Here is a 15659-nt window from a genome sequence, read left to right as displayed (position 1 = left end):
CAATTTTACAGAAGAGCACATTGAGGCTCGGAGAGGTGAGGTCATTTGCTCAAGGTCTCACAGTAATAAAGCTGGGACTTGAACCTTGTCTATCTGAATCCGAAGAGGATTCTCTTGACTCAGGCTATTTACAGTCTGTCCAGCAGTATAGCAAGTGGTGCTGTTTGAGGCCTGCCGTTGTTATGCCAGGGTACCAAGCCCACCACCGTCCACCATCTCCTTTGATCCTATGCCTGCTTCTCCTACCCTGGCGCTTCTTCCCCAGCAGCTTTCTGATACATTCTGGCTCCAGGAGCCTCCTGTATCTCCTTCCAGCCTTTAACACCCAGCCCTCAACAAGGCTGCCTTCAGACCTCCTCTCCACCCCTCTTCAATCTGCACCCCCTACTCCAGTCCTCCACCAATGGATCTTAAGACCTGTCCTCCCCAGTCTGTCCCCTCCATCTGTCCCCCTGCCAGCACCCATCAGATCATTCTGAAGTGATGTCTGTATGTCTTTCTCTCCACTGTCATCAGGAAAAACCAAACTGTGACATTTGAGGCTCGAAGGAGATCAGCCCTGGGATTTCTTTGGAAGGAATGACGCTAAAGCTGAAACTCCAGTACTTTGGCCACCTCATGGAAGAGTTGACTCATTGGAAAAGACTTTGATGCTGGGAGGGATTGGGGGCAGGAGGAGAAGGGGACGACAGAGGATGAGATGGCTGGATGGCATCACCGACTCGATGGACGTGAGTCTGAGTGAACTCCAGGAGATGGTGATGGACAGGGAGGCCTGGCGTGCTGCGATTCATGGGGTCGCAGAGTCAGACATGACTGACGACTGAGCTGAACTGAACTGAACTGAACCTAGGCTGTGGCCACACTGCTTCCTACACGCCAGGGCCCCTTGCCTTCAGGGCTATGCTCTCTGGTTGCACCACTGCCTTCTCTTCTGCCAGGAAGGTTCCTGGGTTGCTCTCCAGCTCTTAGCTCACATTAGGAGTCAGGAATGGGTCTGGTAATCCTGGTGTCCCAAGAGACCCTGTTCTGCTGGGAAGCAGGGGGACTGCCCGGGAAGGTCTTCAGGATCAGGTGAGGAGCAGAGAGCCCTCTCCTGAAGGCAGTGTGGACCAGCAAGGGTTTGGGGCAGGTCAGGGAGTGGTCTGGGGTCAGTTTCTTGGGTACAATATTAGAAGCAGGGTGACCATTGGCTAAATTGGGGGTGGGGAGAGCAGAGAGTGAGAAAATAATAATAACTGTAGTAATTATAGTTTATGGAGTGAAAATAAATGGTCCAAGCTGTACACTTAGCACTTTATGGGAATTATCTCAATTCTCACTCAGCAATATTATACTATTATTACCTCTGTTGTACTTAGAAGAACACTGGAACTCAGGGGTGACATCATTTATTGTTGTTGTTCAGTTGCTAAGTCATGTCTGACTCTTTGTGACCCCATGGACTGAAGCCCACCAGGCTCCTCTGTCCTCCAGTATCTCCTGGAGTTTGCTCAAATTCATGTCCACTGAGTCCGTGATACTATCTAACCAGCTTATCTCCTGGAGAAGGAAATGGCAAACCCAGTATTCTCCAGTATTCTTGCCTGGAGAACCCCATGGACGATGACATCATTGGCCAGGGTCAAATACCTGGCCAGTTGCCACACTGATATGTAAAGCCAACAGCAGCCAAAGTCTGGTGCCAACCCCAAGCGGTTACCCATGTCAGGACTCTGCCCACCTGGGCTGAGGGTGGAACAAGGGCACAGTCATGGCACAGCATCGCCAGCTAGGTGGCGGAAGCCAGTGGGAGGTGTGGGAGGAGATAATCGCATTGGGTGGGAGGGGGGAGGTCTGCGTGGGTTTGGGTGGCTTCCACCATCAGATTCTCAGGCTGGGGCCCCTGCTTGTTTCTCACAAGCCCTCCCTAAGTTACATCCTGTGGGCAGAGGCCTCAGCAGAAGTTCCGGTGGTGTCATCACCTCCACCCTCCCCGATCCCTGGCCTGAACCCTGACATTGCCAGTCACTTCCCCTCAGGGCGTTGGGCCCTCAGCCCTCCCTGCGGGATGATGGCAGGCAGGAACAGTCAGAGCCCTTCAGAAGGCTGCCCAGTGAAAGTGAGAAGAAATTAGATCCTAGCCAGAAACAACTTCTCACCGACTCTGACTTCTTCACTGGCTGGAGGGAAATGTTTCCTGTTTCCATGGATCGGTTAGGCTGGCAAGACCAGGCCTGTGGCCAGTACTCCGGAAATATTTGCTGACTGACTGACCAGGCTCTGAGAGAGCCTCTGGTCCTGCTGCCATTTAGCAGTTAGGGAAACTGAGGCACAGAGTAGGAAAGGGAGCCCCTGGCCAGCTGTTTGACCTGGACCTTTGTTCTCTTCCCCTGACCAGGAGCAGGGTGCAGGGCATTTGGAGGGAAGAAGAAGGGCTCCCGGGGGGGTGCGCTCTTGTTGCTGATCTACCTGGGGAGATAAGGGGTCACCGGATAGGGGGACATAGAATAGAGAATGGCTGGGTGATGTCCGCAGCAATTCCATGGACCTTCCGCCCACACCAGCTAGGTACTGACTGCATGCCTGGCCCCATGATGTATGTCAGACCTCTGGAACTTTACAGCACCCGTCTTAGAAAGCTGCTGTTAGGGGACTCAAGTTACAGAAGAGGAAACAGTTTCAGAGTGGTAAAAGTGGCCTGCCCAAGGCCACGCAGCCAGGAGCTATGGAGCTGGGATTCAAAGCCAGGTCTCTTTGGCGCCCCCATAGAAGACAACTGAGGCAAGCCGTGAAAAGATATCTACTGAGTCCTACAGTTGGAGCAGGCCTGCGGCCAGTGTGGAAGCTTGAGGCCAGTGCCTCTGACGATGCATGAGGTCTGTTCAGAACATGCATATAAAGACACAAGTGAGGGACTTCTCTGGTGATCCAGTGGCTAAGACGCAGCTCCTAATGCAGGGGGCCTGGGTTCGATCCCTGATCAGGGAACTAGATCCCATATGCCAAACTAAGAGTTTGTATGCCTCAACTAGAAGATTCTGAATGCCACAACTTAAAAGATTCCTTCTACAGGAACTAAAGATCCCGTGTGCTGCAACCAAGACCCAGGGTAGCCAAGTAAATAAAAATATTTTTTAAAATGACGACACAAGTGAATGTAATACAGATAGTATTCTCAGTGTAGACGTCTGTTTTCATGGCCACAGGATAGTGTGAGAGATGTTGAGTTTGTCCCATTTGATTGATGGGAACAATGAAGCTCAGAGAGGTGACATGACTTGCTTAAGTTCAGGCAGGTGGCCATCTGGACTCAGGTGTGCCTCGGTACAGTGACTGTGACATTGAAAGGCTCCAGTCTCTAATCGTCCTTGGCCAGATTGCTGACACCTCTGTCATAGACTGGGGAGGGGAGGACGGAGGGGCTAGAAATCCGAGCAGGGTTCCTGGGGCACTGTGGCCCAGTCTAGATCACAGGGACTCAGTGGAGAGAAAGACGAGCTGGTGGAGGGGTGCATGCATTCCGAGTGTGGGTCTAGCCCAAGCAAAGGCCTGAGGCTGGAAAGCGCTCGTGTGTTCAGGGCTGCGGAGTGGGGTTGGGCTGGCCTCCAGCGCCGGCTGAGGAGGGCCAGGGGACAGCCACCGGCCAGCAGGTCCCCAGCCGCACTCCCAACGGCCACTCGAGGCGGCACAAAGAGGGCTCTGAGCTCAGTAGAGCCGCCACACTGAGCAGTCACACTGAGCCCCATTCATTCTCCCAGGGATGCGGCAACTACCCTGGCGCCTGGGCCAACGGCAGGGCTAGCCTGGCGCAGGCAAGGCCCCTCCACCACAGCAGCACAGCCTCGCCCTGGCCGTGGCTGGGACTCCCGAGTTTCACCCAGTGTGCCTGCCCCAGGGTATTCCTGACCTGAGCCAGTCTGCCCCTGGCCTGAACCACCTCCATCCTTCAGCAAGAAGTGCCAGGGTGTACTGGCCCAGGCCATCATTTGCTCTTTTTGTCTTCCCAACAACTCCAGGAAGAGGGCGAGAAGGGGGATTACTGTGACCCCATTTCACAGATGAGGAAACTGAGACTCAGAGAGGTAAAGTCTCTCATGGAGGGTCACACAGCAAGTCCTGAGTGGGCCTGGCCAGGAAGCCAGTACTGGCTGATGCCACCACTTCAGCAGTGAGCCCAAATCCCTCCAACTGTCTCCTGAGAGAGAAGCTGGAGGATCCACCCTCCAGCTCTCACCAGGAAGACCCCTCTAGCTACCACCAGGCCACCAGCCCCTCTCCCTCTTCCGACAACAACCAGAGATGGGAAGGAGTTAAAACACCTGGGTATCTGTCCAGCCTCTGCTCCTCCTTAGCCTCAGTTCCCTCATCTGTGAAATGGGACGGTGCCAGGATCACCTCACAGATCTGTGATGATCTGGGGGGGCTTCCAGATCCATGTCTAGATCATGGTCGACACTCCAGAGAGGGAGCTGGAGTTGTAACCCCTTTTCCTCCCAAGTCCATGGTCCAGAAGCCCCATCCTTTCATTTGAACTTTGTCCCATCCAGGCCTGTTTGCTGCCTCCATCTCATGGGCTGTGTCCCTTTCCCTTCCAGGGCCTCATGTTCCCCCCTGTCCCATCGAGAAAGTTTGGCAGACCTTTCTCCCACCAAGGTCTATCATCCAGCTGCCAGAGGGTGGCAGGCGCTCTGAGTGTGCACACTAGGACCTCAGACTCCATGGCTGGACAGGCAGGTCCCAATTCCAGGTCACTTGATTTCGGGGCAGGGCCTCAGTTTCCACATCTGTACAATGAGGACAAGAAAAACAGTATTTGCCTCCTTAGGGCAGAAGAACTGAGCCCTTTGGCTGGCCCGTACTAGGTGATCAGAAAACGTTAGTCATTAGTAGTCATTATTTTTATGGAGGATGTACAAGGGGCCCCACCTGACCTTGAACTTCCCCTTTCACACCCCAGTGGGCCAGCCCTGGGGCCAGGATGATAATGTCCGATCATGAGAGAGACCCCGTGGGTTGACTGTGTACCTTACGCTCGTGCCTATTCTAGAAATTAGGTGTCCGAGTCAGAGGCAGAAGTAATTCCGCACTCAGAGACAGGATCTGAAGCCCCTGGTCTTTCAGGTGCCCCCCAGCAGTTGCTGGAATCTTCCGCAGGTGTCAGGGACAACCTGTGTAGGGGAGGTTTCATTTCCTCATCTCCGTCCTGTCCACACACACACGCACACACACACACACACACACACACACACACACACACACGGGGATGCAGGGTAGAAAAACACCAGGCTGAGGGTTAGGGGCCTGAAAGGGCAGGTTGTTGCTCAGTCTGTGCTATCGACTTGCTGTGTGACCTGGGGGCCTTCTGCCTGCCTGTGTCTCGGTTTTCCTATCCTGTCCTTGTACAGCGGGGTGGTGGACTAAATTATCGCCATGTCCCTGCCAGCTTGAAAAGGAGTGACCATGCCTTGAGGGCACTGATTCTGTGCCAGGCTTTGCACCAAGCACTGGACCCTGTGAGGTGGGCATTGCAAATACCGCTCGCTCACAGAGACAAAACTAAGGCTCAGGGAGGGACTTGTCCAGGATCACACGGTGACAGAGGGGGGCAGCTAAGACTTGAATTTGGGTGGCCTCAGGGCTCGAGGGCCAAACCATGGCACTCCCCTCGCCACCACCGCCAGTACATCCTGCAGCACTGAGGCTTAGAATAAACCCCTCTGCCCGCAGGCCTGACTCCCTGCACCCTCCCAGCCCGCTGGCCAGACCCCTCGACAGCGGTTGTCAGGTCCCTGGAGGCCCCCAGCCCAGTAGGCTCTGTTCCCAGAGCCTGCGGTTTCTTTCCCAGACCTTCTAGATCTCACGCGCTTGTGGTCTGCCCCCTGCCTCCCCCCGCTGCCAAAGCCAAGGAGGAGGCCCACAGGGGCTGGGACTTGAGGGGGGGGCGCCCTGCCTCCGCCCCCTATGGAGAGGATGGGGAGGGTGGGGCTGTGAGAGTTTCACTGGTTTAAAAATACACAGAGGAAGCTAGTGAGAGGGCGCGAGAAAGGGGAAGGGGAGGTGAGAGAGGCATCCCAGCATTGATGTCCAGAGCTTCAAGTGGCCACTTGCCTTTCGGTCAGGGGCTCTGCACAACTTGCCAAGATGACGGAGGGGACCAAGAAGCCCAGCAAGAAGTTCAGTGAGTGTGGGGTGCCGTTTGTCCGTCTCAGCCTCTCTGCATCCGCTTCTTCCCATTCTATCTCGTTTCTGTTTCTCTTTCTGTCCATCTCTGGCTCTCTCTGGAGGACTCTGATTCTGAGTTTCCATGGTGCTGTCTCTCCATCCCTCTCGCCTAATCTCTCTCTCCAGCTGATTTGGCTCTCCATCTCTGTTTCTCTCTTGTCTGTCTCTGTCTGTCGCTATTCCTCCGTCTCTCCCCACCCAACTGTCAGTCTCTCCATTCGTCTGTGTGTCCTCTGGCTCCCTTTGACCTCCAGGCTGGGCCAGGGAAGACCTCCACGCATTCCATTGCCTGCCTCTGTACTGGTTCACATGGGGGTCTCAGGTTGGGAGTTGCTGGGGCTGGGGTGGGCGGAGGGGTGTGTGCCATGGGTAATGCCCCATGACCCCACCAGCAGTGATGCTGGGACCCAGAGCAACTAAATGAGGGGCCACACTCACCCTTCACTTTCTTCCCCAGGTTGCTGACTCCTTCCTGGTCCCAGCAAACTTTGGCTCCCTCTGATTCTTTTTTTTTTTTTTTTAAGATTTAGATATGGATTTAGCTGTGTTGGGTCTTAATTATCGCACTCGGGATCTTCAATCTTCATTGTGGCATGCAAGATCTTTTTAGTTACAGAATGTGGGATTTAGTTCGTTGACCAGGGATCGAATCCCAGGCCCCCTGTATTGAGAGCACAGAGTCTTAGCCACCGGACCACAGGGAGGGCCCACTATGATGCTTTGGATCTGACAGCACATGAGGGGAGTGTACAGGGCAAAGATTATGACTGTATTCCACAGACGAAAGACCCAGAGACTTGCCTGAAGTCATATAGGGCTACAGAGCAGGGCTCAGTCTCACGTCCCTGGACCCTGGACTTCAGTTTCCCTCCCTGCCCACTACTGCTTCCTCCAGACCCCCAGTGCCCAGGAGACAAAACAAGTGGTCTGGAGAAAGGAGGCGATTTGCTCGTTGGCATAGCTTTCTAAGAGCAGAGCCTCAGCATCTGCTGACAGTATAACTGAGGGTGGGGTGGGGGGTGGGCAGGCCCGGGAGCAAAGCCCCAGAGCACTGACCCCAGCACTCCAGAGCCCCGGGCCCTCGGCCAGGCTCTGCTTGGCTTTCTGACCCTGGGCAAATTCATTCCCCTCTCTGGGCCTCAGTTTCCTCTCCGTCAAATGGGGCCATCCCACCTATGTTCCACCATGGTCGTGAGGATCTGACGAGGTGGAGGATGCCAAGGAAGTGGGAAATGCCAGGGTGTTTTCGTTTTTGCTTATGGAGGGGCCGTGGTGAAGTCCGGCAGACGGTGGTGGCTAGGAGGAGGGGCAGTCCCACAGCTGAGAGCAGGCAGGAGGGCGGGCGCTCAGGCGCACCCCTGCGGAAACGCGGAGATGGTATCACCCGAGCACTGCCCTCTGAGTCCCCACTAGGGCTCAGCTGACAGGAAGGAGAGAACCGCAGGGAGTGGGCCCCTCAGGGACCCGACAGCCCCCTTTTCATTTCATCCGCACCTCAGGGGCACCTCAGAGCCTCGTTCAAACACCCACTCCACACACCACCCCCCCCCCCGACCCTGACACGCACATCACACACACACACACACACACACACACACACACACATGTGCTCTCATGTCACCGATCTGAACCTCAGTTTCTTCATCTGGAAAATGGGGGATTAAACTTGTGTCATGGAGTTGTGCTGAGAATTCAGGGAAGTAAGTAATGAAGGTGGCATGTTTGACAAATGCAAAGGCCTTTATGTGATCGTCATCACCATCTTTCTTCATTACTTCTGACGGCTATGAAGCATGTTATTTACATGCTGAGTTCATGCCTTTCTTCAGTTCTTCCACTGCCAGAGGACAGTGGTCCCCAACCTTTTTGGCACCAGGGACCAATTTCGTGGAAGACAGTGTTTCCACCATCTGGGGATGGAGGGGGGGATGGTTTGGGGATGATTCAGGTGCATTAGACTTAATTGTGCACTTTATTTCTAGTCTAATGCCGTTGCTGATCTGCCAGGACGTACTGGTCCACAGCCCAGAGGTTGCCCCTGCCCCTGCCATGGGGGATGAATACTATAATCTCTATCTTACTGATGTGGATGAATGGGACTCAGAGAGGTCAAGTGACTTGTCTAAGGTCACAAAGCTAGGATGTGGAATTCAAAGGCTATGGGATCCCAGTGGTGCCACATTATACCATAACTCCTAGAGGGGGTGTCAGTGAAGCTCCCAACCCTCCTTGAACCCTCAGTAAGTGGAACTGCACAAATGTTTCATTGTTTTTATTATTACTGCTGGCAATGTCATTAACTCCTTTCTCTCCCCTCCCCCGTTCTAGAGTTCTTCAAGTTCAAGGGGTTTGGGAGTCTCTCCAACCTTCCTCGGTCCTTTACTCTGAGACGATCTTTGGCCCCCAACAGTATCCGGCCCCAGGTGGAAGCTGACACCTTTGATGCCACACAGGATGACATGGTGACAGTCCCCAAGAGCCCCCCAGCCTACGCCCGCTCCAGCGACATGTACAGCCACATGGGCACCATGCCTCGCCCCAGCATCAAGACAGCTCAGGGCAAACGGGCCACCCAGAAGGCCCAGGAAGTTGGCCCTGAGCCCCAAGTGGTACCCCGAAGCCTGCCTGACCCTCCAGGCTTGGAGGCAGCTGAGAAGGTGGTGCTAGAAACCATTGTCTCCAGGGAGGACACCCCAACAGTGGGACCCAGCCCTTCAGCAGTGGAAGTGGACCCCACGAGAAAACCTGAGGATGCCAGGCCAGACGCAGAAGAGGAGCGAGACCCCAAGAATGTGCCCTCAGAAAGGTAGGTGCCCATCAGGGGAGGGTGAGGGCAGAACCTGCGGGGAGCCTGGAGAGGACCGCCCAACACACACATCTGTAGAAAGAAAACAAAACACACACGCACGCACGCGCACACACACACCTGCACATTAACTAAGTGCTTACTATAAACCAGGCTTCCCTAGTGGCTCAGATGGTGAAGAATCTGCCTGCAATGCAGGAGGCTCAGGTTCGATCTCTGGGTCGGGAAGATCCTCTGGAGAAGGGAATGGCAACCCACTCCAGTATTCTTGACTGGAGAATCTCATGGACAGAGGAGCCTGGTGGGCTATAGTCCATGGAGTCACAAAGAGTCAGACACAACTCGCAACTAACACTTTCACTTCACTTTTCACTACTATAGACCAGGCACTGTACTTAGCCCTTCACGTGTAATTAATTCTCAGAAAAAAAAAAAAATCCAGGGAGAGGATACTGTTATTTCCATACCACAGATGAGGAAACAGACTCAGAGAAGAAATGCCATCTGCCCCAGTCAGATTACACATTAGCAAGTGACGAAGTTAGGACTTGACCTAAGACCCACCTCACTCCAACGCCCGAGGCAGCCTTCAGCATGAGCCCTCAGCACTGGGCCCAGCCCAACCACTGGATCGCTGCCCTGGGCCCCCACCTCTGAATCTCTGCCTTTAATTCTGCTGGACAACATTGCTCCCCTTGGTCTGGTAAAGCATTTGTTACCTAACTTGGGTCCAGGGTGTGCTGAATTGATGCAAAAATACAAATAGTGATATATACCGTAGCTCTCAATTAGTAAGTACCCATTTTACTAGGTGTCAAAACAAATGTTACTCACTGAAAATTCTGTAAAAGATTATATCAATACTATAACCTGCCCCCCCCCACCATATCTTACAGCTGGGGAAACTGAGACTCAGCCAAGGTTGCAGGGGTGGGATTTGAGCAGGAATCTGCCTGTCTCCAATGGCTGCACACTCATCCATCACATGGTACCCACCACGTTCTAAGCCCTACAGCCCTTGGGAGACCCCTCAGCCCCAACCAAAGACATCCCTGCCTTTTCAACTCTCAGAGAGTTTGTCTAAACCACACTGGTTATAATAGATATACTTACTGAAATAAAGAGGGAAAAAGAAAATCTGAGCAAAAGTAAACTCTAGGGTTTGTTTTGGAACCTCTCTTGAGTGATTTTGCCCTGAGACACCAAGCATAGGTTCTGTGTGCTGGGATCATTGGTCCTTCAGTGGGGAGGAGGAGGACTTTGTAGAGGTGCAGAGCGAATCCAGACCAGACTGCCTCTTACTGGCCTTGGACAAGTCTGTTCCCTTCTCGGAGCCTCGCTTTTCTCATCTGACAAATGGGCACGACGATACCACCAACCTTGTAGGGCTGTGGTGAGAATTCAAGAATAAAGTACTTGTAAAAATCTTAGCACAGTGCCTGGCACACAACAAACAACGCAATAAATGGGAAGTGCCTACATTTATGATTTAAAGAACGAATGCTTTTCCACCATCTTTACCTATTCCAGGCTGCCTTCTCTTGCCATCCTCTTAAATTCGGCCTCATTCGGGCGTGCAACAAGGATTGTATGCAGGGGTCTGGCGAGGGTTGGGGAGCGTTGTGCAGTAACCCAAAGCTTGAGATGTTTGCGGAAGCGGGGCGAAGGGGCGAAGGGGCGTGTCTGGGAGGCGTGGCCTTTCCATGCTGCTTGCGGACTGTTGGGGAAGCTGGCGTTGGAGGGGGGCGGGGCGAGGCGGAGGCGTGTGCTGGGGGCGTGGCCTTCCACCCCTCCCCGACCCTGACGGACGTGGAGGGGGCGGAGCAAGACAGGAGGCGAAGGGCGTGTCCGGGGCGGGGCACGTCCTTCCCAGAGGGCGGAGTAGACGGTGGAGAACGCCCAGAGGGCGGAGGGGCGTGTCAGAGGCGTGGCCTACAGGCCAGGCTCCGCCCCTGGAGTCCTGCTGTGAGCTCCCCAGCTCCGTAGCCTGAGAAAGGCGGGAGCCTTGGAAACAGGAGGTCCCCGGGTTGCAGGCGGCGACGGCAGGGAACCATGACTGCAGTGGGCCGGAGGTGCCCCGCACTGGGATCCAGAGGGTAAGTGACCGAGCTGGGACCAAGGAGGGCCGCTGCCGGGGACCGGGAGTTGTCTGTGGGGGAAATCTGTGCCCTTGGGACAGCTGACAAACCTGGGTGCGAGTTTAGCATCTGGCACTTTTAAACTTTCTTTTGGTGCAACTCCGACCCCGCTTCAGGCTGAGCATCTGCTGGTCACAACAGTCCCAGGAGAGAAACACTATCACTATCTCTAATTTACAGATAAGGAAAGAGGTTTACTTGCCCAGTTTGACACAGCTAGTGAAAGTCAGAACTAGGGTTTAACTCCACCTTCCTGGATCAGACCCCTCAGCAGGTCTTGAGACACCTTTAGAATGCCAGGTCTAGGAGCCAGCCATCCTCCGCTGTGGGCAGAGATAGTCCTGGCAGTGCCTTGGGGTATCAGGCCTGGCTTAGAGCTGACAGAGGAAATAGGTAGACTCTTCCTTCCTGCCCCTGATCACCTGGGATGTCCCGGGGTCCTGAGGAGGGTGGATTAGCAGATCGGATTGAGCCCCTTCCTGGTGCCCTGGGACCCAGTGTCCCACCTGCCTTAGGCCAAGTAGAAGGCGAGGGACTGTTGAACATTTCTTCTAAGAGCCTGTGAATTATGCCAGAGACAGGAGAGCTGCTTTGCAGGTGTGATCTCAGGCTTGTCCTGCCCTGCTCTGGGCATCCATCTCTCCAGCAGCCAAGATGGGTCTGGGATGGTCTCTGAGGATCCATCCAGCTTGGGGCCAAGGGCGTTTGAGAACTGCCACTGAGTAAGACCAGGGGCCTCGTTCCTGAGTGTCCCAACGGGGTCATCCCAGTGGCTGTTCAGCCTAAGCTTGGGGAGACGTGTCCCTCCCCTGCCCCCTAGGAAGCAGGGTGCACCTGGAGCAGAAGGAAGGAAGGGGAAGAGGTGAGGCTGCAGGAGTTTCCTGGTGCCCTGTACTCTGCTGAGATCATGGGGGATGAGAGGAAGGAGGGAGGAGGGGCCGACGACACAGGCAATGAAGGGCCTTTAGCTCCCAAAAAGGAGAGCGCCGCCCAGCCTCCCCCCAGCCCCCAGCCCCTCAGCTGCCTGCAGAGAAACAGTGGCTCTAGAGAGTCCTGACACTCAACCCTTCAGTTCATGCTGTAGAGGAGGAAGTGGCTGCTTAGAGAGGGAAGGGAGGTCCCCCAAAGCCCCATACCATAGCCACACCCACACACAGGAATGGTCAGGCCAGGGTCCCACCAGAGGACAACTGGCTGGCCCTGCCTGGAATACTCAGTCCCCTTACCACATGGGCCCTGTGAGGTGGGAGCCTCTATTTGCGGCATTCTACCAGTAAGGAGACTGAGATTCAGAGAGAAAATGGGACTTTCCTGGGGTCACAGAGAGATTAATTGTCAGAACCAAGGTTTGATTTTGACCTGACCAGCTCCCAAGCCCAAACTCTTAAAGGCCACGTATCACCTGCTGTAAATAAAAATCTCAGAGCTGTCTCTCTCATTACTTTAAATGGCTTCCCATAACCCTGGAAAGGCGGTAACAGGAGCCCATTTTACAGATGAAGACATTAAGGTTTTGTGAGGCTAACAACTTGCTCGAGATGAGACAGTGGAGCTGGAACTTCATTCATTTTAATAGTTACCGGCTATGCCCTAGACACCCCTCTAGATTCTGGGGAGAGAGCAGTGAGCATAGCAGACAAAACCCTATTCTCATGGAGCCATTCCAGTGTAGGGGAGACAGATGAGAAACCAGATGAATTACCTGGTCGGCTAGAAGAGAAAAGCACTAGAGAGAAAGATTTAAATCAAGTAGGGGAACTGGTCTTGGGGTAGTGGCTGAAAGTTATCCAGGGAAAAATTCTCAGTGAGAAACCGATATTTGAGCAAAGGAGATGAGGGAACAGACGCCCCTCCCCCCCCCCACACTTTTTTTTACTTGAAATATAGTCGATGTACAATATTATGTTAGTCTCAGGCATCCTGGGAACAGACCCTCTTGATGGCTGGGGAAGGGTATACTAGGTCAAAGGAACAGTAACTACAAAGGCCCTGAGGTGGGAGCATACTTGGCGTGTTGGCGGAGCAGCCAGAAAGCAAGATGGGGGCTGGGGAGAGGAGGGGTGGAAATAAGGCCAGAGAGGAAATGGGTTCAGATAAGCAGGGCCTGGAAGGCCCAGCAAGGACCTGGCTTTGACTGTGAACGAGATGGCAGCCGTCGCTGGCCTTGAGCAGAGGACGGCCCCGCTCTGACTTATGTTTGACAAGCACCTCTCCTTTGAGGAAGATTCCCGAGTCTTACTCTTTTCTGAGGTGTCTCACCAGAGCATCCTTCCCTTCCTCCCAGAGACCCGGGCCCCTCCGCTCTCACTCAGGGCTGTTCAGCAAGAAACCTGAGACTTGGAGAAGGTAGCGCCCCATAGGAGAGCCGGGGCACCCTGAGCTGCCTGCTCCCAGCCCTGGTGCCGGGCACTGAGGATAGGCCAAGATGCCCCCCGCCCCCGCCACCCCCATTTCCTTTTGGAATGTTGATTCTGGTCCAAGAATTCCCAACACTCCCCCGAGTCCCACGACCCTCTCGGCCCTGCAAAGTGACGTCAGTTGCTGGGCATCTGGTAGTGATTACCCACCAGGGGAGGGGGCTGTGGTGGGCCCAGCCTGTTCCGTCTCCTCAGGCTCTGGGCGGCTGGTCCTTGTCTTCCAAAGGGGCCCAGCTGCTCCTGGCTCTCATTTCCTGTGGAGACTTTCTCACAGCCCTCTAGACCCCCAGACGCCTCAGGCTGTGGGAATTGCGCTGGCTCGGGATAGAGGACGGTTCCCCCATCCCCAGCTGGAGCCACATCCCCTCAAACCCTCAGGGGACCCTGTTTACAGAATGCTGGACGCTCAGGGCGTGAGAGCTGGGGATGACGGGGAGCGGTGGGGGGGTGGGATACACCAGCTGCTCAGAGGCTGCTGACTGTCTTTATAACGTTGAGAGACCCCCTCCCCTCTCTGACCCTCAGTTTCCCCATCTGCTTCTCCAAAAACAGCACCTGTTTCACAGGGTCATTGTGAAGAGTAGACAGAATAGAGCATTTTTCCTAGACATGCCCGAGAAGTGCCAGCACACAGGATGCACGGGCTCGCAGCACAGCCGTGTAGAGGAGAGGAGCCTGGGGCCCAGCGAGGGCGACTCACCCGGCGCCACGCAGCCTCTTCCACCCCAGCTCGGTGCCCTCTCCAGGGCCCCCCATGTCCTCTTTCTGTTCATGCCCACTCCATGTCCTCTTCCTGATGTCAATTCGGGGCTCCTGGTCTGGTTGAAATATTGGTTTTCGTCGCTTTCCCCTCCCTAGTGTCTCCCTGTCTCTATCTGGGGGCATCCCCATCTCTGGGAGAGCCTGCCTAGCGCAAGGAGAAAAGCAGAACCAACGTGAGTCTCCTCTGAGTAGCCGCGTGCCCTTCTGTGAAGCTGGGCTTCCACACAGGCCCTCAGTCAGTGCTCAGCACTTGCTTTCCCCCTTTGCCCTTGGCCAGCAGCTGTTGAGTCTCAGCAACTCCCGGGACCCAGACCCCTCAGCTCTGCCCTAGGAAGAGTGGCTGCTGCTCTGGCCTCTCCCCACAGGTCTGGTGCCCTCCCTGAGCTCTGCTGGGGAGCTCACCCCTGTCCAGAAGACAGAGGGCATAGGATGGGGGAGGGGAGCAAGGCTGTCTCCAGGACAGTGGTGGCTCCTGGTTCGGGAGAGGGGGTGGGGCAGGGGCTAACGTCAAGGGCCTTCCTGGCAGGGAATCCCAAAGGCCCACGGCTGGGTGTCCCCACAGAGATAGGGCTTTCCACCCCTGGCTCTGTCTGCTCAGAGCCTTGAAAGACTAAGGAGCACAGAGCAGGGCTGTTGCTCTGCTCGGGTGAGTGAAGAAGGGAGAGAATCTCTCCAGCCCCGAGGAAGGGCAGGATGGGAGCTCTCTGGGGTCAGTGTGGGGTGGCAGAGGGAGGAGCCCCAGGGGTTAAGGAACCTTGTACCTTTTCTTCTCATAGGATCCTTACAGCCCTTCTATGAAGACAGTTAAAATATCCCCATTTCACAGATGGGGAAGTTGAAGCTCACAGAGGGAAGGGCGGGGGCAAGTTGAGAAGCAGGAGGCAGAGGCTGGGAAGTGTCCACCTTAAGGCCATATGACCACGCCTCAGGAGCAAACTGGGGAACCGATAGAGGGCAGGAAGACCCCACAGCTCTGCAGGGCAAGTCTGCCCGTGGCGAGGAAGGGCCAAAGTGGAAGAGGACAGCAGCCTCTTCTCCAGGGTCCCTGCGGGAGCCTCACCCTTTCTCTCAGGCCAGGATGAAGAACCTAAAGGTAAAGCTCGGACTGAAACCTGCGTTGAGGAAATAAAGGGTAATGGACTGTAATCGCTGGTCATTAATTCAATTAATTAAGCTAATGTATGCAATAAGTGGTATCAGTTATTAGAACAAATCAGCTAATACAGGCAATTGAAGAGGTTGGTTATTTAAATAATTGATGCAGCTGATTAATGGAACTGATTTAGCTCAATTGTCACTATTATTTATTAATTGATTTTACCACTAATATTA

General features: G+C 54.5%; 1 protein-coding gene across 2 annotated transcripts in view; it reads left to right on the top strand.

Annotated features, from left to right (window-relative positions):
• The window catches only part of SH2D3C (SH2 domain containing 3C), a 32548-nt gene continuing 22896 nt past the window's right edge, over nt 6008–15659 (top strand). Inside the window, exons 1-2 of one of the 2 annotated variants that reach the window (XM_005687163.3) lie at nt 6008–6160; nt 8533–9010. In XM_005687163.3, the coding sequence (XP_005687220.2) occupies nt 6124–6160; nt 8533–9010 (515 nt within the window). In that variant the 5' untranslated portion in view covers nt 6008–6123. Of the gene's footprint in view, nt 6161–8532; nt 9011–11008; nt 11107–15659 lie in introns of those variants that run through there. The other variant, XM_005687164.3, reaches the window with a different exon arrangement.

This window comes from Capra hircus, chromosome 11, assembly GCF_001704415.2.
Source record: "Capra hircus breed San Clemente chromosome 11, ASM170441v1, whole genome shotgun sequence".
NCBI classification, from domain to species: domain Eukaryota; kingdom Metazoa; phylum Chordata; class Mammalia; order Artiodactyla; family Bovidae; genus Capra; species Capra hircus.
This window is presented reverse-complemented; position numbering and strand designations above follow the sequence as displayed.